This window comes from Ursus americanus, chromosome 2, assembly GCF_024610735.1.
Source record: "Ursus americanus isolate L20-20 chromosome 2, mUrsAme1.1.p, whole genome shotgun sequence".
Classification (NCBI taxonomy): Eukaryota; Metazoa; Chordata; class Mammalia; order Carnivora; family Ursidae; genus Ursus; species Ursus americanus.
The window spans coordinates 7,412,529-7,432,392 of NC_142128.1; the positions used below are offsets into that span (position 1 = coordinate 7,412,529).

Consider the following 19,864-nt stretch of genomic DNA (forward strand, 5'->3'; position numbering starts at 1 on the left):
TTGGAGGTGAAATTGAAAGTCCCTTGCTGCGTGTTTCAGTCACACTCCTGCCCCTGCCGTTTCCCAAGGATCTCCTTACTGCTTGGTGTCGGGGCCCAGGACCTCCCTGCAGTCCCCCTCCCTGCGCCCTGGGGCACGCTGTCCAGCAAGGACTCCAGCTAGCTCACTGGCCAGGGGAGTTACACTGGGTCAGCCTCCAACGCCAGGACAGAAAGCCCGATTTCCCTGGGCATAGGCCAGGACTAGGACCGCAGCTGCCTCTGCTGGCACGGAGCAGCCACGGTGCCGCCTCCATGGGGCCTCCTGTATCCAGGCGAGCAGCAAAGAATGGAAAAATCCCTGGCCTGCTAGAAAATGTCTAAATGACTGGGCTGTGTTCCTCCTACCTCGCCCTCAGCACGTCCTTGCACGGCCCTGTCCGGTGGTTACGTGTCGGATCCCCGCTGCAGGGAAACCTGGAGATGTAGGCACACTGTGGAGCTCGCCCAGTCTCCCCCTGGGCTTCTGACCAAGCGGGCCGACGCTGTGACCATGCTCTGCAGACAAAGAGGCCTCTGGCTTGGCCCCAGCCTCCAGCAGGTCACCTGCCCCTGTGGGTGAGAATGCAGGAGCCAGTCCCCAGGACCGCTGTGAAGAACTCCATTCCCTCCACATTGGAGCCTGGGAGCCATAGTGGGGAGAGGCTGAAGGAAGGAGATGGAGGCTGTCCCTGCATCCCCCTCCACAGAGTGGGGAGAATTCCAGATGGGGGAGGGAGGGGCTGACGGGAATAGCCCAGCCTTAGTACCCCAGTCTCATCCCTGCAGGTTCCTGTCACTGGTAACAAGATTCTTCCATAGGGATTTAGAATGCGGAGATTCCATCCCAGGGCTACCCTGCACCCAGTGGAGAGGTGCACAGGTAGACCCCTCAGTTGGGGGAGGTGTTCTCACCCTGCAGAGCTGAGGTTCTGCCACTTCCTGTCCCTGGGAGCCACTGGAGTTACCAGGGCAACAGGCTAAAATAAATCTCATCTGGGTAGGGCCAAGGGCAATGTTGTTGCTAGGGCAACTGATTAGGCCAGTTATTTGGCTCCAGGCTCTTCCTGGTACCCATCAGGCTAAATCACCTGGCACTGACTGCCAGCCCACTCTGCCACTGCTGCTTGCCCAGACCCAGGTGCTCAGATCCTGCTCCTTCCTGCTCCGTCTGTACCCAGCACTTAGGGGTTCAGCGACACGAGGGGGTCTGGAGCTGGTCTCTCTGATGCAGCTGTGATTTCACAAGGACTGGGGTGCTGCACGGTGGCCTGGTTGATGGGGACTAGGAAGCAGTAGGGATGAAGAGGCCCACCTGTGGGCAGCTTCAAATCAAGCCTGGAGAGTAAGGCTCCAGGCCAGGAGCACAGCAGGTCCTGGGCCCTGTGGATGCAGCACCAAGCCAGGGAAGGGGAGGGGCCTGCAGATCACTTTTGCTTGCTGCTTTGCACACGGTACTGGAGGCAGTGGCCTTGAACGTACTTCTGTTTTGGTGGCTGCTTATAGATCTATCACATACCTGCCTCTCCCTGGCCAATACCTACCAATAGCGGTGGCTGCCACTGCCCCAGTGCACTCATGAGCTGCCGGCACTTCCCCTGCACCTCGGGAAGGTATGGCTGACCCGGATGCACCTGGTGGGGGCCCTGGGCACCACCTGCCTACTAGCCAGACGCCCATCCTCACCATGCTGGTTGGTTCCATGCATCTCACTTTCAACATGACCCTTGAAAAGATGTTCAAGGATCCTAGCTTGCACGCGCACCGCACCACTGGCTTCCCCAGTATTCCAGAAGAGTCCCTTCCTCACAGGCCTGGGAAATGGAGAAACATGGGTGGGAAGCCCTGCCCTCCCAGCTCAGCCTGTCATGGCCTTTGGACTAGTCTGAGACAGAAAACAGGATTCCCTTGCTTCAGGACTCTTGTTATATCTCCTCCTCCCCGTATGCCATCTTTAACAGGGGCCTCGGTTGCCCACTTCCCCTCTTCAGCCCTCAGCTCCCCCCCTCGCTTTAGCTATCTTACTTGCCATGATAGTGATAGCACAAGGTCCTCTAAGGCTCCCACACATGCGTCAACTCCTGGTGTGAATGCAGAATGTGCGGTGACCAGCGCCATCACCCCCAGCAGGAGTCTTGTGTTCCTTGAAAGGATCAGAAGGGTACAAAATGAATCCCAGACCTGTTTCAAAATCTTTAGGGTACCTCCACCAGAGAGTCTGCACCTCTAATCAGAGCCTTCAGCTGGCTCATCGTGGCATTTTTGGACAATGGCGGTGAGAAGGGGCCAAGGGCAGTGAGAGGAAAGTGCCCGTGAGAGATGGTTTCTTCACAGGTTCTCCTTCAGGGGCCCCTTGACTGGAATTCTGGTGATAAATGGTCTATGCACAGGGACCAATCCAAAAGCTAACTTATCCGAAGACCCCTGCTATCACCCTAAACCCAGAGAGAATCTGAACCTCCAGCTCTTCTGAAATCAGCACAGCCCAATGCTTGGTGGCCCTGGCAACTAGGTTGGCTTGGGAAGGAAGAGTATAGACCCATTGGGCGGGGGCGGGGGCCACAGGTGCTGGACGCCTGGAGCCCGAGTGGGGAGTGGCGGGGAACAGAAGGCGGCGCGGCTGTAAGGGCCGGCCCCTAATCGCCAGGACTCCGCCGCCAGCCCATTCTCTTCTCGACCCAGTTCCGCTCACATTGGCCTCACTTCGCGCCTCACTTAGCAGTCAGCTCAGATCCGTGGAGACGCCCACACACTCCCCGCCCCTGCAATCCCAGCCCAAGGGTGTTTGGGGTGGGGTGGAGGCCCCCTCTCCCAGACTTTCCCAATCAGACTTCATTCCCACCGCCCGACGTCCAGCGCCCGGGGCGCGCGAGGGTTAACCTCGCGGGGGTGGGGACTCTGGAGCAGTCGGCAAAGGGAGGGAGGGGGCTGGAGGCGACCGGAGGCGCGGGGAGCCAGCGGGTCGAGCGTCGGAGGAGGCCGCTAGAGCCCCGCTTGTCACAGGCCACCGGGCAGCCACTGGGGCACACGCTGCGCGCAGTGAGGGGCCGCCGTAGACCCCCTGCACCAAACTTCAAGTCCGGAGCAGGGTCGAGAGGCTGGGCATCAAGACGGGTGGCGGATAGTGTCAGGACGCTGACCCCTCCCCGGAGACTGCCACCTTCACCCCACCTCTGCTGAGTCTCAGCCCCTACACTCCGGTCACTATATTGCCTTTGGCCGGGGATGAAGCCGGGAGGCGGTGGCCCCATGGCGGCCCCGGAGTCCGAGCCGGCCGACCTGCCCCTGATTCTGCCGCGGCCCTGGGCCTGTCCCGCTGACGTGCGGCTCTGCGGCCACCTGCGGAAGCAGAAGTCCCAGCGCCGCCGCTTCTTCGTGCTCCGAGCCGACCCACCACGCCTCGAGTGCTACGAGAGCGAGAAGAAGTTCCGTGCCGGCCAAGCGCCGCCCAAGCTCAGCGTGAGCCTGGCGGGTGCGTGCACCATCAGCAAGCGCGTGGACGCACGCCAGCGCCCCCTGATCTTCCTCTACACGCGCGACCGCAGCCTGGGCGTGGCGGCGGCCTGCGAGGCGGAGCAGCAGGAGTGGTACACCGCCCTGCTCGAGGCGCGCGCGGCCGCTGGTGAGGCCCGAGCACCGGGCGGGCGGAACCGCGCGGGGGGGGGGGGGCCGGGAGCCAGGGGGTAGGTGATCGCGAGTTTAGTTTATTGTGGGTTGTCCCTCCCCGTAAGTCTCCGACAGCAAGTTCAAACATGAAGCGTTTACACGTTTTTAGTTCTCGGGGCACAGTGACTCCAACCCTACGGCCCAGGAGCCCCCTATGACCAGCCCCCTGTCTCTGCAGGTCCCAGCTTCCACGAGGACCCTGGCGCCTGGATTCTCGCTCCATTTCAGGACGTCTGGCCCGTGACGCTGTGGTCCAAGGGACTGGGGCGAACACGAGGCCTGGGCAGCGGCCGCTACCGCCTGTGCCTGGGTTCGGGGGTGCTGAGCCTGCTGCGGAAGCCCAAAGGCAGAGGCTCTGGGGACAACCAGGCTTCGCCGCCCGCCCTGCGCCTGTCCCTGCTCAGTGTGCGCCGCTGCGGCCACGCAGACTCTTTTTTCTTCTTGGAGCTCGGCCGCTCGGCGCCCACGGGTCCCGGGGAGCTGTGGCTCCAGGCGCCCGACGCCGTCGTGGCCCAAAGCATTCACGAGACCGTACTGGCCGCCATGAAGCGACTCGGGGATGGCAGTGCCGGTGGCAGGGCTGAGCCACTGCCAAGGGATGCCCCCACGAGCGCTTACAGACCCTCTGCCTCCCAACTTTATGCGACCCTGGCCTCGGCAGCCCAGTCAAGCGTCCCGAGCCATCTCGGGGGCCTGAGGGAGAGGACCGGGAAAGCAACCCGCGAGACGCTGGTGACGGCAGCCCCGATCCCCGAGGACTTGGCGCGGGAAGGGGGCTACGTAGCCATGGGAGCCGGGAGCGACTACGAGCTCATGGGAGGTGGCGAAGCAGGTGACTACATGGTGATGGCGCCCCGTGGCCTTGCGGCTTCTGCCCACGCCGCTCCCCACCACCCGCTCCAACGTTGCGGGGTCACCGAATACGTGCCCATGAGCCGCTTTTCGCGGGGGTCCTTGTCCTCGAGCTCCCTGCCCCATTCCTATACGCTGGGGGTCCGGGAGCCTGGACCTTCCTTCCAAGGCCCCTCTCGCAGCATCAGGGAACGTTGGGGACCAGCAGGGACTCAGCCCTCCCTGCAGCCACCCTCAGAGCTAGCCGGGGAGTACGTGTGTATCAAGTACGTGGCCCCGGACTACTTAGGAATGGGCACTGCCATACAAGAACCCCACAACAGCCGCCTCAACTACATCGACCTGGACCTGATCCCTCCACTGGAGGCTCGAGGCAACGCCTCCGAGACCAGCACAAACCGCCAGCACAGCTATGCCCGCATCGAGTTCCAGAACCTCAGAAAGGCTCCGGTGAGGAGACAGGGGCAGCCCCGCCCTGTCTAGCTGAGGGATGGATGGGGAGGAGGGGAGAGAAAATGGGTAAAATTATGAATGCCTTCCTGCCTGCTCCCCTGCTCACCCGTTCCCAAAGTAGAGGGGCTCTCAGGCCCCCAAGGACCTGCAACTTGCAGAAGCTCTGAGCTGCCCCTTAGGGCCTGCTCCCCACTCCACCACTTCCAGATGTGGTACCTGGGAATTCTTCAGGAAAGTTTCCCCAAGAAGCTGGATTCTTTTAAGGGAGAAAATTCTAGAACCACCCTCCCCCCCTTCCTACCCACAAACCCCTATGAATTCCAGGCTTTCTCAAAGCCCTGATCCTTTCTTTCTTGGCAGAGTTCTTGCAGCATCACTCCAGAGTCTCAGGTCAACCTTGGCCCCTGACCCTGCCTCCAAAGAGTTGTCCCACTCTTTGGAATGGGACCTGTTCCTCCCTACCCCGCAGCTGCAGGGCCTGCCTTGTGTCTCCTTCCAGCCAAAGAACCAGTTCCCCGTCCCAGGGCCCCAGAGCAAGAGGGCTGAAGTACCGGGTATCTTACCTCTACTGCTTCCCAAAAGTGCTGTGCCGCTCTCTTTCTCCCTAATTTTCCTCTTCCAGTGCCAGCCACGTGTTCACACAATCCTCCCTTCTCTGGAGCCTGGAGGAGCTGATGGACTTCTTGCTTCCATATGCTGTACCGTGGACCACTCCCCACCCTATTGCCCTATTAAAGTGGCCCTTCTTGGTCAGCCTGGAAAGGTCTTAGGTCCATGGGTTCCCCTGCGCCGCTGCAGGACTGACCAATGAATAACGAGAATTTGAGGGGAGGAACGCCTAAGCCACGTAGAGGAAGAAACCCCATCCCTGTCTCCATGCCCCACTCTGCTACAAGGAGCCTGTTTGCAAACCAAAACACTTTTATTATCAACAGAACCTGCTTGGGGGAGTAGGGGACCCACTCTGCTCACAGAAGAGCTATGTTCAATGGGCATCTGGGGTTCGTGGGACAGATGGGTTAGTGCAGTGAGAACAGCTGGGGCCACCAGTGGGGCCTGGGTGGTCAGATACAGGGTCTGGGGGGCCAGCACGGGCCGTGGGAGCTCCCGAAGAGGCAGGTCTCGGAGCCCCCTGGCTCATCTGCAGGAGGCCAGTGAGGGCGATCAGCTCAGGCCCACTAAGCCAGGCAGTGGAGCAGCCCGGGGATGGGGTGCGGAGGACCCAGGGAGACATGATAGGAGGTGGGAGCAGCAGCTTCAGAGAGCCCATGACCTGAGGAGAGAGAAGGGAGAAGTGTCTCCTCCCAAGCCCTGCAGGCCTAATGTGAGGCCAGGGCAGGAATTGCACTCACCTGCTGAGAGGCCTCCGACAGGTACAGAGGAACACGCTGCCCACACGGCAGCAGCGGGTCCGACAGAAAGACATCTTCACAGCACATCACTGGGTACCCTGGAGAGGAGAAGCTGGTAGGGCAGCAGGCTGGGGCTCCCACACCAGCGAGGGTTGCACTGGCTCCCTGAGGAGTTCATGCAGGGCACCTCCAGACCTGCGGGGCCAGGCAAACTACCTGCATCCCTGGGCGCATGCTCTCCGTTCTGATGACCTGTTGCTGGGGCCAGGGGCCTGAGCTCCCGGCCCGAGGCTGCCTCATACAGCGGCCAGAAGGAGGGATGATACAAGGTCCGGCCTGAGAAGGAGGCACCGGACGCACAGCTGGGCCCCTGTGGAAAGGGCAAGAAAGATCACTGGAGCTTCGGTCCCCTCCCTGGGGACCCCTGCCCCATCCCCAGGCCAGGGCGGGAGATACTCCCAACTCACCCACACCAGCCGAGGTCCTGCTTTAGCCTTGTAGTTCGGGTCCCACGGTGCTAGCGCGGTCATCCTTGACGGGGCCACCTCCCAGGCCATCTGGGGGGGAAGGGCAACTGGGAGGGGGACACTTGAAGAGATTAAAACAGGCTCAGGAGTCGGTGGAAAGGTGTTGGGGGGCGTTGAGGCAGCAAGGCCTGTACCTACCCGGGGTTCCGGGGGAATGCTCGGCAGCCAGGCCCGGGGGGGTCCGGGGCAGCAGCTGCTCTCTCCGGGTCCAGGAAGGCCTTCGGGAGCGGGGCTGCGGGCTGGGAGGGGGAGGTACGGAGGTGCCCCCGTCACAGCCTCCCCCGTTATTTCTGAGGCAGGGCCCAGGGTGCCTGGGCCAGGGAGTGTGAGCGCACCCGTTCCTCCGTGTGGGCACTGAGATTTCCTCACACGGTGGGCCCCCTGCCGGATTTCCCTGAGGCGGGGCCCCTCACCTGTCCTGTGGGGGAGTTCCTGGCTCCCCCACCGCGTCCTCTCCAGAGGTCCAGGCCTCGCCGGGGTCACTGCCCGCCGAGGGGCCTCGTTCCTCGCGCGCCTGCTCTTTGCCCGCGTCCCGCAGCGGAGGCGGCCGGGGCAACATGCCGCGTCTAGGGGAGGGCGGCGCGGGGCAGCTGCTCTGGGCCCCGCGTCCGCGCCACCCGGGCCTCCCACCTCGCCCCACGCGGCCCCACGCGGCCCCCGCCTCCCGCAGCCGCCCGCCCTCGCGCCCCAAGAGCCCACAACGCCGGCCCACCTCGCAGGGCCTCGCGACCACGCCGGCGCCCGGCGCGTTTCCGGGCCACGTGGCGCGCGCTCCCGCCGGGATCTCGCGGGCGCCCCCTGGCGGCGGGGCTGACGGGGTCCGCGCGCGGCCCGCCGTCCCACACGGAAGAGTGGCGCCCCGTGCGGCGAGCTGCGGAACCCCGACGCCGACGGGGAGGTGCTTCCTTCCCCGCGACGCGCCACGTTCATTTGCGGACGGACACACGCACGCACGCACACACGCACCCGAGGGGCAACCTAGACGGCCAGTCTTCTTTATTGCACTTGACACAACATCCGGCGCCCGGCTTCTATCCCAGACCCTCGGCCACACCCAGAGGCGGCCAGGTGCCTTGCTGGGCCGGCCGGTTTCCAACCCCTCGGGCGGGCCAAGGGGCGCCCAACGAACAGGGCCAAGCCCGAGGCCGCCCTCACCCGAGTCCTTGCTAGGGAGCAGAGCCCGGGCGCGGCTGTCTTCTCTGTTCCTGGGTTCCCAGCCAGGTCGGAGCCCTGCACCCCGACCTTGAACCCTATGGCCGTTCCAGCAGTGCGTGGATGACAGCAGCGATGTAGGGGAGGCCCCTTCCCGGGGCCCCCTCCTCTTCCAGGATGTGATGGGGCTGGCACAGGGACTCCTGGGGGGAGGGGCCCAGGTTAAGTTCCCCTTGTCACCTTGTTTTCTGGCTTCCCTGCCCTTCTCAGAGGGCAGGATGGGAGAAACCCTAAAGAAGCCCGGGCAAACAGGGTTGACAGGATGGCCTTTCGAGGTGGAGGTGGCAAAGGTCAGGGGCACCCTGGACACGGCTTGGGGACAAACGAGATGCAAGGAAGCTGCCAGCAGGTAACAGAAGAGCGATGACACAGGGGGCCAATGCTCAGGGGAGAAGAGACCTGTCATTTCCAGATGGAAATGCTGGAACAGGCAGGCTGACAAATAGAGCCCAGGGGCATGGCCAGGTCTGGGCCCGGCCACAGCAGGAGCAGACGTAAACACACACACACAGAGGCGGCCACAGTCTGTACAATTTATATACAGAGACAGAGACCCAGCCGGGGCCCCCGCATCCTCTACAAATATAGAGTTCTCTCTACAAAATATAGATAATTTAGCTCCCCATAACAGTGGGGGGACAGTGGGGAGGGACGGCACAAGGAGGAAGGTTGAGATCTACCCCCTGAGGGAGCAGAGGGCAGGGCCTGGAGGGAATGAAGGCACCGTCAGCACTGAGGAGTGAGGGAAGGGAAGGGGCTACAGGAGGGTGGCCAGAGGCTGGGGGCCCAGGGTCTGGGTGCACCAGAGTGGGGCCTCTGAGGTCAGTGTCTGTGAGGGGAGGGGGGTTCACTAGTGTCTTTGGTAGGGGCTGAAGGCACCACTGGTAGGGACCGGGGTCGCACAGGAGTCATAAATAGAAATAGGGGCAGGGAGAAAGGGTGACTTCAGGTCCTAGGAACCCAGGAGCCGAGTGTAGACGACATAGAGCAGCAGCATGAGGACCACGTAGAAGAGGATGAAGCCGCCCAGACCAGAGGGGGGCCAGAGGGGCGGGGGGGCCCTGCCCCCCACCCGCTTCACAGCCTCCAGGGTGGTCCACAGCCCCTGGGCAGTGCCCTGGAGGAGATCTGAGGGCGAGCACAGGTCAGCCTGGGAAGGGAGAGTAGGGACAGATGGACAAGGACAAAGAGCAGACGTCAGCAGCAGCAGCAAGACAATCCTTCCCACCCCCTGCCCTCACGTGCCAGGGCCTGAGCCATGCCAACATGCAGAGTGCAGGGAAGGGAGGCATGCGGGGCAGGGAGACGTGCAGGACGGGGACTTGCGGACATGCTTCCTTCTGGGGAGCAGACACCCCTGTGAATGGAACCCTGCCACCCATGCGGAGTGCTCAGCTGAGCCCAGGACGTCACCGCTCTTTATAGTAGGGAGAAGCCCTGGGCTCCCGAGAACATACCCCCCATACCTCAGGCACCCCCATTTTTCGACAGGCTTCTAAGAAACTCTCCACATTTTTCCGAGACTTGAGAGCACTAAGTTTTGGCTGGGGGAGGGCAAGGAAGGAAAAAGAGAAGAGAGTAAGGGAGAGGCCCCGGCAGTCCTCTGTCCCATCCCCTACCTCCTGCCCTGGGACCCAACTGACCACAGCAGGGGAGGGCACGTGGATGAAGGGCACGGAGCGGGGCCGCAGCTGGTTGGCCAGCTGACACAGGATGACCCCATTGGCCAGAGCCTCTGCCAGGTCCTCGGGCAGGGGCCGCTGCAGCCTTGACTCGAGGACCTGGGAGGCAGGAGGGTGGGGGGAGGGGTCAGTGTCAGTGGGGACTTCCGCCTGCCCCTTGTATCTCAGTGGAAGCACCCACAGGGTGCAGCAGGAAGCCAGGAAACTCGAGGAGGCCGAGCACGCCCCCAGCCCCCCACCCTGCCTGGCCCCACAGATCCCACCTCTCTTACCTGGCGCAGCTGTGCCATCAGCTCCTTCTCGTCCAGAAGCTGGGGGGATCGCCGAGCTCTCAAGACAGAGTCTGGCGAGGAAGGGCCTGGAGAAGGAGGAATGTGGGCTTTCTCTACCACCCACCGCTGACTTCCAAGCTGGGTCGCGGTGTCTGGCACCCACATCTCCTGCCTCTGCGCTTGTGGGATTTTCAACACAAAGGGACAATAGACTAGAGAACTCCCAGGCCAGAAGGGGTGTCTGCAGCCCAGGGGTGAGGGCTGGGTTAGCACTGGGGACAGGGGAAACCCACCTGAGCCACTCTGAGAGGAAGAACGGAAGAGGAAGCTGTTTGGTCTCTGAATAGAGCCGAGTGGCCGGGGAGCAGGCACTGTTGCTGGGGGCCAGAGCCAGGGACAGGTGAGAAAAGACACCCCTCAGAGTCCCACTCTTCCCTCAGGCCACCAGGCCCCAGCCCCCCCACCTACACAGCCCCCCGTCCTCCTCCCCAAGTCTCTGTCCCACCTGGTCCAGCTGCAGGAAGGGGCTCCTGGGAGGTCGGGGCGGGGACAGGGGCTCCCTGCCCTCCAGAAGCTCCCAGTTGGGTGGCATTGGACTTAGGCATGCCGCTGAGGACAGACAGAAAGCGAATTAGAGGGGATGGGCAGGGGGACGGCGTGTAGGGACAGAGCTCGGGGAGGTGGACCCTGGGAGGACACATACTTGTAGGAGGCCTGAGCGGACGAGGCAGCAGCACCTCCGCCGGCGGCCCTGATCCCCAGCTTCAGAAAACTGGAAAATGAAGGAGACGTGGGGTCAGCAGCGCAGGCAGAGGACCGCCAACCCCGAGGGGCAGAGGAGCTTATGAGGGCTTGCTTCCACTCATCTCCAGGGCCCCCCCCAATCCTGCCCCTTTGCCCATACCTGTCCTTCCTGGGGGCCCCCCACACCGCACTGTGCTGCTGCTGCTGCTGCTGCCGCCGCTCCCGCTCCTGCCATAACTGCAAGGTGTCAGGGCGCCGCCGCTCCTCCCCAGCTGGCTCCTCCCGCCTGACGGGCAGAGGCAGGACCGGTGAGGCCGAGCCAGGCCAGCGGAGAGGAGGGAGGGCCCGGGGGAAAGGAGTAAAGGGAGGAGGTGCTGGCTTAGGTGGCTCTGGGGTACCTGCTGCTTGGTGCCTTCTCTGCATCCCCTGCCCCAGGGCTCAATTCTGGCGGCCGCTGCTCCTAAGGAAAGCAGCAGAGGGTCGGTCGAGGGAGGGTTCCCCCAAGGCTGCGCCGGCTCCCTCCCTCTGCCACAGGGCACACAGCCAGGGGCTGGACGCTCACCTCAGCAGCGCCTCGCTCCTCGTCCTCCCCAGGCACGTGGCTGTCAATGAAGTCAATCTGCTCAGGGTCTCCGTCAGCTGGGGAGGCCAGGGCATGTCAGCAAGCATTTGGGGGCCTTCAGGCACTCGTCCAATGCCCGAGACCCCTTCCCCTGACCCCACCACTCACCAGAGCCGTCTTCCCTCCGCTCCCGGGGCCCCCGAGGCTCCCGGGCCAGCTCCGAGATCCGGAAGGACAACTCCGAAAATTCATCTGTTGACTAGAAATGCAAGAATGGGAGAGAGCTGCTCTGTAGTGCTGGGGGTTCCTGGGGTTCATGCCCTTTGGGTCTGCTGCTGAGCCAGCCCTTCCCCAAGATAGTTGGGCAAGGGAAGAAGACCACTCCAGACACCAACAGTCACTCTGATATTCAGAGGCACCAAGCAAAGGGTCCTGACTCAGAGGTTCTCCCCCGGGGCCAAGACCCCCAACGTCTTGTGGAAAGGAGGCCCTTACCTCATTTCCAGACCACCTCTTGCTGCCACTGTCAACGCTGTGGAAGCCTGAGTCTAGCCCGCCATCGTACCGACGTCCCGGAAATAAGTCCTCAGCAGGGCTGGTGCCGACCAGGGAGAGCTAGTCAGTCAGTACTGGGCAGCAACCCCTCTCACCTTCCCACCAAAACCCATGGAGTCCGTGCTGCCAGGAAGGGGCAGTGAGTAACCAGAGGCTTCCTTCCTTCCCACTTGGGACTTACCAGGGACTGAAACTCGGGGGACGGGAAGGGGCCAGGTCCCCCAGTGCAGAACCCCCACGCCGCCCAGCTTCTGTTGACAAGTACTTGAAGATGTGAAGTTTCCCCTTCAAGCAGATCTAGGTATAAGGAGGCACGTGGTAGGGGTGAAGGGAAGGGAAGGGGGCTCCCCCAGATCCTGCCTGGCTACTAAAGGGACTCACCTCCCAACTCCTACCCATTCTCATCCCCATCCCCATGGTCTAGCCCACATCCACCCCTCACCTGAGCCGGTGGGCTCTGCAGGGGGTTGCTGTCCAGCAGAATGACCTGCAGGTGCCTGAGGCGGCAGAAGGAGACCGGGATGCGGGAGACACGGTTACAGGAGAAATCCAGGCGGACAAGAGGAAGATCCCCCAGCTCTGGGGGTGGGTGAGGGAAGAGTCAGGAGCCTGCCCAAGGGTGGGGCCTTGTGCTCACTTCCTCTGCCCTCTGCTCTGGCCCACTTGCCACCCTTGGGTCCACCACGTCCTCTAGCCTGGCTGGTTGAGGGCCCTCCCCAGGAACAACCTCCCTGCTTCCCTTCCTGTTCAAATCGGGCCCACATCCAGGCCTCCCCTCCCTTAGCTCCTGCCCATCTCACGTGCTTTTCTTCCTCTACCCCACCCTGCCCACTCCATACTTCAACCATTCCTTCATCCCCAAGCGACCATCATAAGACCCAAACCAGACTGCAGCACTGCATGGCTCAAACACCTTCCACGACTTGCAGCCGAGGCTGCTGAGGGTGAGCAGACTGTGCCCTGCACAAAGGCTCCCAGGCAGGAGGGGCCTGCAACCCCACCCGAACTTTACTAGCTAGGCCCTTCCCCCTCCCAGGCAAGGCTGTGCCCACCCACAGGAAAGGGTACCTTTTTCTACTCCTCAAACAGGCACAGTTGGATGAGTGGTGACTGGAGACACAGAATAACAGTCACCACCCCCTGGCCCAGCGCACTCAAGGCGTTCATGATCTGGCTCGGTCCACACTTCCCATCTCACTGCCCACCCTCACACATCAGACAACCCTCCAGCCCCTCGGCTTCTGGACCTTTCCACATGCTGTTTGCCCAGCTGGGGCACTCATTTTTGTGACTATCTTTCAAAGTTCAGCTCAAGTGTTGCCTCATCCATGAAATCTTTCCAGACACTCATGTTCGAATGCACTGCTCCTTCCTCTGTGTCCCCAGGGCATTTGCTAGGGTCTCTCTTATGGCCCAGAGCACACCCTGATCAAATGCTTGTTTATACTGCTACCGACTTAGAAGGAAAGAGGGCCAGAGTAGGGGGAGCCCAGAGAAAACGGGTGACCACCTGACTCCCCTCTCTTATTCTTTCAAACCAAGATGAGCACGGTTCCGGGCCTTCCCACCTGCGCTGGCTTGCCTTTCTCACCACATCCGTGCGTGACGATGCTCCCTCCCACCCACATGCTTTGCACATGGGCTTCCTCTGCCTGGGATGCAGAAGGAAGGAGAACTTTCCTTCACAGTTCAGCTCCTGCCACGCCTCTGGGGCGAAGTCTTCCTCAAGCTCTGCGAGCAGAGCCACATGCCTCCCTCTAGCTCCTGCAGCTATTTCCGTGTCCTGTTCTAGCACTTCTCTCCACCCGTCTCTCCCCACGAAGCCCATACGTTTTCAGAGTTGGCCCCAGGTGTGAGTGACATCACTCACATCTACTTGACCCCCACCTAAAACCAGGACGCACACAACGACGCTGGCTGAATAAGGGAAGGGTGGCTGTTCTGGAGCAGAGGCTATCAAATGTTGGGGTGGATCACAGTTAGCTCGTTAAAGTGGGGCTGGGGGCTGCTTGGGCTCCAGCTTGTGGCCCCACAGACTCAGAATCTTTGCAAAGGAGGCACAGGGCATCATCTGACTCAGGTGCCTGAGAGCTCCCACTGGGTGAGGGATGACCCTGGGTGACCCCGAAGGCCCCTTCCAACCTTGGGATTCTACAGGGAGCCAACACACTTACCCACTCTCCTTTCTGTGCCTCGCTCCTCATTTGTGAAAATAGAGCTAATAACCCATGCTTTGCCAGCCTCAGGGGGTTGCTGGTCAAGAACAAATAATTAAGTTTGTTTCATACACTGCAAAACCCTGGGCACCTAGGACAGTGATGCTCTGTGAAGAGTCCTGTGACTTTTCCAGTGTAGACACACACACTCTCCCCCCACCTCCTCCCTCCAGATCTTCATTCTCCTCACCATCGGGCAGGGTGCTGAGCTGGTTCCTGCGCACGCTGAGGTCCCGCAGGGAAGGGAGGCTACACAGCTCTGCCGGGAGGGCCTGCAACTCATTGCCGCTCACATCCTGCAATGAGGAAAGGAGTAAGGCACGAGCCACGAGACCAGGGGCATCAGAAACTGACCCCGGTCTCCGGCCACCTCCTTCGGTCCCTGCCTCTCCCCAACCTCCCCAGAGGCCCCTGGTGCCTGGCTCAACGGCCCCTCTTCTTGCCCTGCTCCCTGTGCTTACAAGCTGGCGTAGGCTTCCCAAGGCGCTGATGTCGGGAGGCAGGGCTCCCAGTTTGTTGTTGCTGACGATGAGCACCCTCAGGGGCAGCTGGCAGATGTAGGGTGGCAGCGATGACAGCTGGTTTCGGCTGTGGAAGGGAGAAAGGTATGGGGCTCACTCCCCAGGCATGGCAGCCCAGTGTTGCCCTCATTCTCAGGGCACTGGGAGGGGCACTCAGGGTGCTGTGCACTGGGACTTGGAGCTCCCACCCTCCCCTGGCCATGCCTCCCTACCTGAGGTTGAGGTAGGTAAGGGCTGTGAGATTCCCCAAGGCTGGGTTCAGGCATCTCAGGCAATTGTGGTAGAGGCTCAGGCCCTCCAGGGACACCAGCTGGCATGCTGCCTCCGGCACCTCGGGGAACCGGTTCCGGGACAGGTCTAGGGGAACCAAGTGTCAGGGGAGAGCCGTGGACGGGCCCAGCCCTGGACAGGAGGGCCCTGAACTTTCCCAGAGCCAGCTGCCCAGCCATTGGCCTCCCCTCCCTTGGACCTAAAGAATCAGGCCTATAAACCTGGGCTCTCCGGAGAGAACAAAGCTTTCCGCAAAACTGAGCACATTCCAAGCATTACCAGAACAGCAAAGGCCATAGGGTCACGGGGCTGGAGAAGCCCAGACTTAGGAGGACAAACCATGACCACCACCTTCAAATACACAAATGAAGGGTGACCCTGGAAAGGGTGACTGGCTTCTAGAACTCTTGTGGCTCCTGCTGTTCTATGGAGAAGGCTGGTGTTCCAAAGAAAACAGCAAGATAATGGGCTGGGAGGCTTGAGATAAGAATATGGTAAGTACCCCCGGGGAGACCACTGAGAACGCTCGTCCCTCTTTGTCCCTCCTCAGGGGCCTTGTCCCCAGCCTCAACCTCTTTTCAACACAGGGGAGAATCAAGGGTCATTAGAGTCTGGCTCTAGAGAGTAAGTAAGGCTCCTGACAGATTGAACAATGTATTCTTCATTGCCCCTGGGATCAGCAAGCCAGGTCCAAGGGTCTGTGAAGGAACAGACTCCCAAGGATCAGGAGGGGAAGGCAAGCTGACCAAGCTGGAGATGGAAGCTGGAGTCCTCAGGTCCCCCCCATCTGGATACACCTTGCTCAGGTCAGGCCTCCTTCCCACCCTCTTCCAGCGCCACTGGCCCTCCTCTACTTCCTCTCTTACTGACCCAAGCTTTAGGCACTCAACTCTTTTGCCTGTGTCTTGGTGTGGGTGAGGAGGAAGGAGGAAGGGGGCAAAAACCCTATGACCACCCCTTATCTCAAGTGGTCGCTTGCTACTCCAGTGAAAGGAGTCAGGCATGGGGTTTCTGCCAGTCTGGAGACACTAACGGCTCAGAGCTCTGCAAGCCTGGGTTTCTGTTTCCTCTCTTCGCCTGCACTGGGAGGGGCCCAGTGCCCGCAGGGGGATGTCCCTGGCAATAGAACTTGGGTGAGCTTCTTAGGCAGCCCTCCCCAGGAAGGGGTGAGTGAAAGCTGATGGGAGGGAAGCTGGGGTATATCCCCCAAGGAAATGAGTCTCGTGACAGGAAATGGAGTAGAAACAATCTGTCAGGTTCTATCTCTGGTGGGCCCTATGTTTACCAGGGCAGATGACAGCCCAGTGCACCAGGCCTCCGTCTTTCTCCCTCTGTGCTCACAGCCCTGGTACACAAAGAGAAAAGACCCGTCAAGGGAGAAGACCAAGTTCCCGAGAGGGTGAGACAGCCAGATGCAGTCCTCCTACGTTGGCCCTCCACCTGCCTGCTCTTCCTGCATCTACAAATATGCGCGTGTGTGTGCGCACACGCGTGCGTGAGCGTGCGTGCTGTGGATGAAGGGGGTGGAGGACAAGATGGGCTAAGCAGTGGTGGGGGCAAAAGCTAGGAACGGAAGGGAGCCCAGGCTGGCGGAGGCAGGGCACAAGAGGCACAGGATGTGGTCTGTGAGAGAATGAGCTGCACTTCTCCTTTGCGAGAGCCGCCCCTCCCCGCCATCTCAGGATTCATCCTACTTTCAGGGGCCCCAAGGAACAGAGTCCAGGGGCTATCAGAGACCTGGGCCATAGGAAATATGCAGGGAAAACAATGGGTCAGAAAGAGTTGGGAAAGCAGGAGAGGGCTTAAAATTATTTGGTGCAGTGTTGCCAAGTGTTTAGTCTGGGTTGGAGGGCAAGGAGGTGTAGAGGACAGGGTATGGGCAACACTGTCACTTCCCCTTTCCACCCTAAACTATTAAGCATTCTGCTTGGGGAGGGGGGTTAGAGGAGAACGTTCTGGATGAGATAGACTCCACCAGGCCTACAACCTGGGCCCAGAAAGGATTCAGGATTTCTGCGTGGAGAGCAGGACAGGGAGAGGTCCTCAGAAAGCTGGGATTTTCTCGCTTCAACACACAAGAACTGCCTGCACCCTGAGCCGGAATGCTGGCGGAGGAGGGTGGGAGGGGGTAGGAGCTGGGAGGGGCCAGGGAGTTCTTGGTAGTTTTCCCCAGGAGTCCACTCACAGAGGCAGAGCCCTAAGGAAGTAAAGAATAACATTTGGTCTTTGTCAAAAAACAAGCAAGGGGGGGAGGGGAAAGGGAACAGACGGCGAGTGTCACACAGCTGCTGAGGTCAATCTGGAGCTTGGGGGTTAGGCGGCTGGGGGAGACTGCGAGGGAGAGGAATGGCTCCTGGGGCTCACCCATTCCCTGAACTCACTGCATGGTGGGCAAGTGAGTTTACCCAGCAAACCAAGAAAAGTGGAGAGGTTTAAACTGGTCCTCCCCAGAACAGTGGAGGAAAGAGAGTGTCTGTGCCCACTTGAGTGTTTACAGGTGAGGAGGCACCTGCTGGAGAAGAAATGCGTGCAGTTGTAGAGCCCTGTCGTGTCAGCCAGAGGACGCTCACCCGGTCCCAAGTCCCACCCTGGGCTCGGCTGGGGTGGGGCTTCGGGAATGCAGTCCTCCTTCCCACTCCCAATCTCCACCCCCCAGCTGCCACCCCAAGGTCATAGGTTGTTGCCTCCTGAGCAGCTGAGGCCCGACTCACCTGTCATGGTAGAGTCCCCCGCACCCTGCCATAAAGAGACACCAGGGAGGAGGGAGCATGATTAGAGGGATCTGTGAATGGGGGAGTGGACGGACAGTGGGACAGTCTCTAGCTTCCCAGCACTCCTAGCCAGGAGATAAGATTTCCTTCCTTTTCAGCAACTGCCTCAAGTCCCTCCCCCTAGGGAAAGCAGAAGCTGAAATGGGAATTCTAGGGTCCCTGTGAGGTCACAGGCTCCACAGTGACCTCATACACGCAAGGAGGAGGAGGAGGACTCTCGGATAAGGGGGTCAGGGATAATAGGTGGAAGAGCTCGAGGAGAAAAGAGGGGAGGTGGAAGATTTGCTTCTTTCCCATAGGCTAGCTGTGTGAAGAGTGGAGAGGGCCAGCGACCCTAGGGGGCGGGCCAACAAGCACAGTAAACAGAAACACCAGGTTGTTAGGGGCAAATCCTAGGGAAGAGGGGGGACCTAAGGCTGCTCGGATCTCGGTGGAACGGGAACGGGGGGAAAGAGCTGGGAGACGAAGTGGAAGAAAATAAAGGAGTCCTAAGAGGGGCTCGTGGGGGCTGCTTTAAGGAACGATCAGAACTGAGGTTGAAGAGGTCATGCAAATGAGTCAACCAGGTGAGGGGCGGGACCATTCTACAGGTGCGCAGACATGCAAATAAAGAGAAGCAGAAGACGGGGAATTCTCACAACACTCGGCTGGGGCGCTGGGCGTTCCGTGCAAACGAGAAATGCGTTCATTGTCTGGTAGTTCTCAAAGTGGGGAGGGGGAGGTAGCAGGCTTATGCAAATCGGCGGGGTCGAGAACCCCAACGGTCAGGTGAAGGGGCGGGCCAGACTCCGGAGCCCGGTGAGAAACAAGCCAGGGGCGGGGCTATGCAAATGAGGGTCCCGTCTGGGTACGCGGCCGGGTGCACTCACCAGCCTGGGTGATGTCTGACAGGTCGTAGCTGCGGGCCGCGCCCCGGGGGAAGTGCTTCAAGCGCCGGTTAGATAGGTTCAGGGTCCCGGTGGCCACGGCCTCCTCTAGGGCCCGCTCTGCACTGCGGCTCCCGGGCAGACCCGGAGACCCTGGAACGCAGGTCGTTGCCGCCGCTTCCTCACCCCCGGCGGCGAGTGGGGCCGCTACCGCCGCCGCCATCCGCTCCCGGCGGCTCCCGCTGCCTGACTGACGGGACCGGCCGTCCCTCCTTCCCCCTCCCCCTCCTTTGAGCCGCCGTAGTCGCTTCAAGGGGGAGGAAACGGGCTCAGGGACCCGGCGGACCAATCGCGGCCCCGAGACGCGTCGGAAGTGGCTAATCAGAACCCGCCGGAGGGGTGGAGACTCCAGCTCCGGAGTGAGGCGACAGAAGGGAGGGGGCTAGAATGGAGCGCTCGCCAACGGCCGACGCTCCAGGCCGGTCCGCCCCGCGCAGCCGCATCCAATCGCAAAGCTTAGGGCTGGAGATGGAGCCAATCAAGTCTAACCAGGAGACGGGGACGCCTGCGCTCCACTAGAAGGGATAGAGGCCGAGTGACCGCAAGCCGGGGCTTGGTTTTCTTCCAACGGAGACCAATCGCAAGCCAGATACAGGCGAGTGACTGACAAGAACGCCAATTAGATCCTCCGGAGGGAACCTGGCCCGGCCGCTTCTCTGAGGGACGGCTGTACCTTCCAATAGCATGGGCGAGAAGGCGGTCCCTTCGCCTAGGAGGAGGCGGGTGAGCTAGAACTTTGAGACTGAGGTAAAGAATGCGAGCGCTGCGCGCCGGGCCGGCTGGGGACAGTGCAGGGGCTGGAGTGGCGCGTGCGAGCTGGAAATGTTAGGGAGGGAACCCAATTTGAGGGCGCGAGGGAGGCCGGGGGCGGGGGGCTGGGGCCAGGCGACGCCTGAAGCCAGTGCGCAGGGGGTCGTTGCAGCCGAAGGGACCGTGGAGGCCGTTCCGGCCGCGGAGGCTGAGGCCCTGCGGCGGGGTCCGGAGCCCCGGCGGGCAGGGGGCTTCCCAGAGACCGGAGATGTCCAGCTCAGCTCCTGGAGGAAGGGTTACGGGAGACCGGAGAGCCTCCAGAGCTGCCGCCCGGCTGACCAGCCTGCCCCCAAGAGCGCGCCTGGGCGGGAACTGTGATGACAAGCCCGGAGCGGGGGAGCGGGTAGTCCAGAAGGGACCGTGCCCTCTAGAAGGAGCCCTCCGTTTTACAAATGAGGAAACTGAGGCGGAGGGAAGTTGATGGGTTGGCAAGAGTAAACCGCAAGTTACTGACCG

The 19,864-nt window shown here is 61.3% G+C and overlaps 3 protein-coding genes across 6 annotated transcripts; 1 reads left to right on the forward strand and 2 right to left on the reverse strand.

Annotated features, from left to right (window-relative positions):
* Nucleotides 1-2,614: 2,614 nt before the first annotated feature.
* Nucleotides 2,615-5,741, forward strand: LOC123777346 (uncharacterized). The gene is made up of 3 exons (XM_045773952.2): nt 2,615-3,639; nt 3,862-4,985; nt 5,349-5,741. Exons 1-3 carry the CDS (start codon nt 3,243-3,245, stop codon nt 5,394-5,396), a joined length of 1,569 nt encoding a protein of 522 aa, XP_045629908.2. The 5' UTR covers nt 2,615-3,242; the 3' UTR covers nt 5,397-5,741.
* A 2-nt stretch (nt 5,742-5,743) lies between these two features.
* SAP25 (Sin3A associated protein 25) lies at nt 5,744-7,797 on the reverse strand. 3 transcript variants are annotated; one of them, XM_045773951.2, is made up of 6 exons: nt 7,281-7,426; nt 7,006-7,106; nt 6,808-6,914; nt 6,557-6,710; nt 6,341-6,438; nt 5,744-6,261 (listed from the first exon to the last, which is right to left on the reverse strand). In XM_045773951.2, exons 1-6 carry the CDS (start codon nt 7,424-7,426, stop codon nt 5,974-5,976), a joined length of 894 nt encoding a protein of 297 aa, XP_045629907.1. In that variant the 3' UTR covers nt 5,744-5,973. The 3 variants fall into 3 exon arrangements, with proteins under 3 accessions (XP_045629907.1, XP_087723895.1, XP_087723894.1); XM_087867769.1 differs by having other exon boundaries at nt 6,808-7,106; nt 7,281-7,797; XM_087867768.1 differs by having other exon boundaries at nt 6,808-7,797.
* A 35-nt stretch (nt 7,798-7,832) lies between these two features.
* On the reverse strand, nt 7,833-18,831 carry LRCH4 (leucine rich repeats and calponin homology domain containing 4). 2 transcript variants are annotated; one of them, XM_045773950.2, is made up of 18 exons: nt 18,542-18,830; nt 14,844-14,988; nt 14,572-14,698; nt 14,301-14,406; nt 12,337-12,473; nt 12,076-12,191; nt 11,835-11,934; nt 11,508-11,598; nt 11,340-11,416; nt 11,176-11,237; nt 10,938-11,063; nt 10,737-10,805; nt 10,539-10,642; nt 10,327-10,410; nt 10,034-10,119; nt 9,723-9,860; nt 9,546-9,623; nt 7,833-8,222 (listed from the first exon to the last, which is right to left on the reverse strand). In XM_045773950.2, exons 1-18 carry the CDS (start codon nt 18,759-18,761, stop codon nt 8,118-8,120), a joined length of 1,971 nt encoding a protein of 656 aa, XP_045629906.1. In that variant the 5' UTR covers nt 18,762-18,830; the 3' UTR covers nt 7,833-8,117. The 2 variants fall into 2 exon arrangements, with proteins under 2 accessions (XP_045629906.1, XP_045629905.1); XM_045773949.2 differs by lacking the exon at nt 7,833-8,222 and adding an exon at nt 8,599-9,229 and having other exon boundaries at nt 18,542-18,831.
* Nucleotides 18,832-19,864: the final 1,033 nt, after the last annotated feature.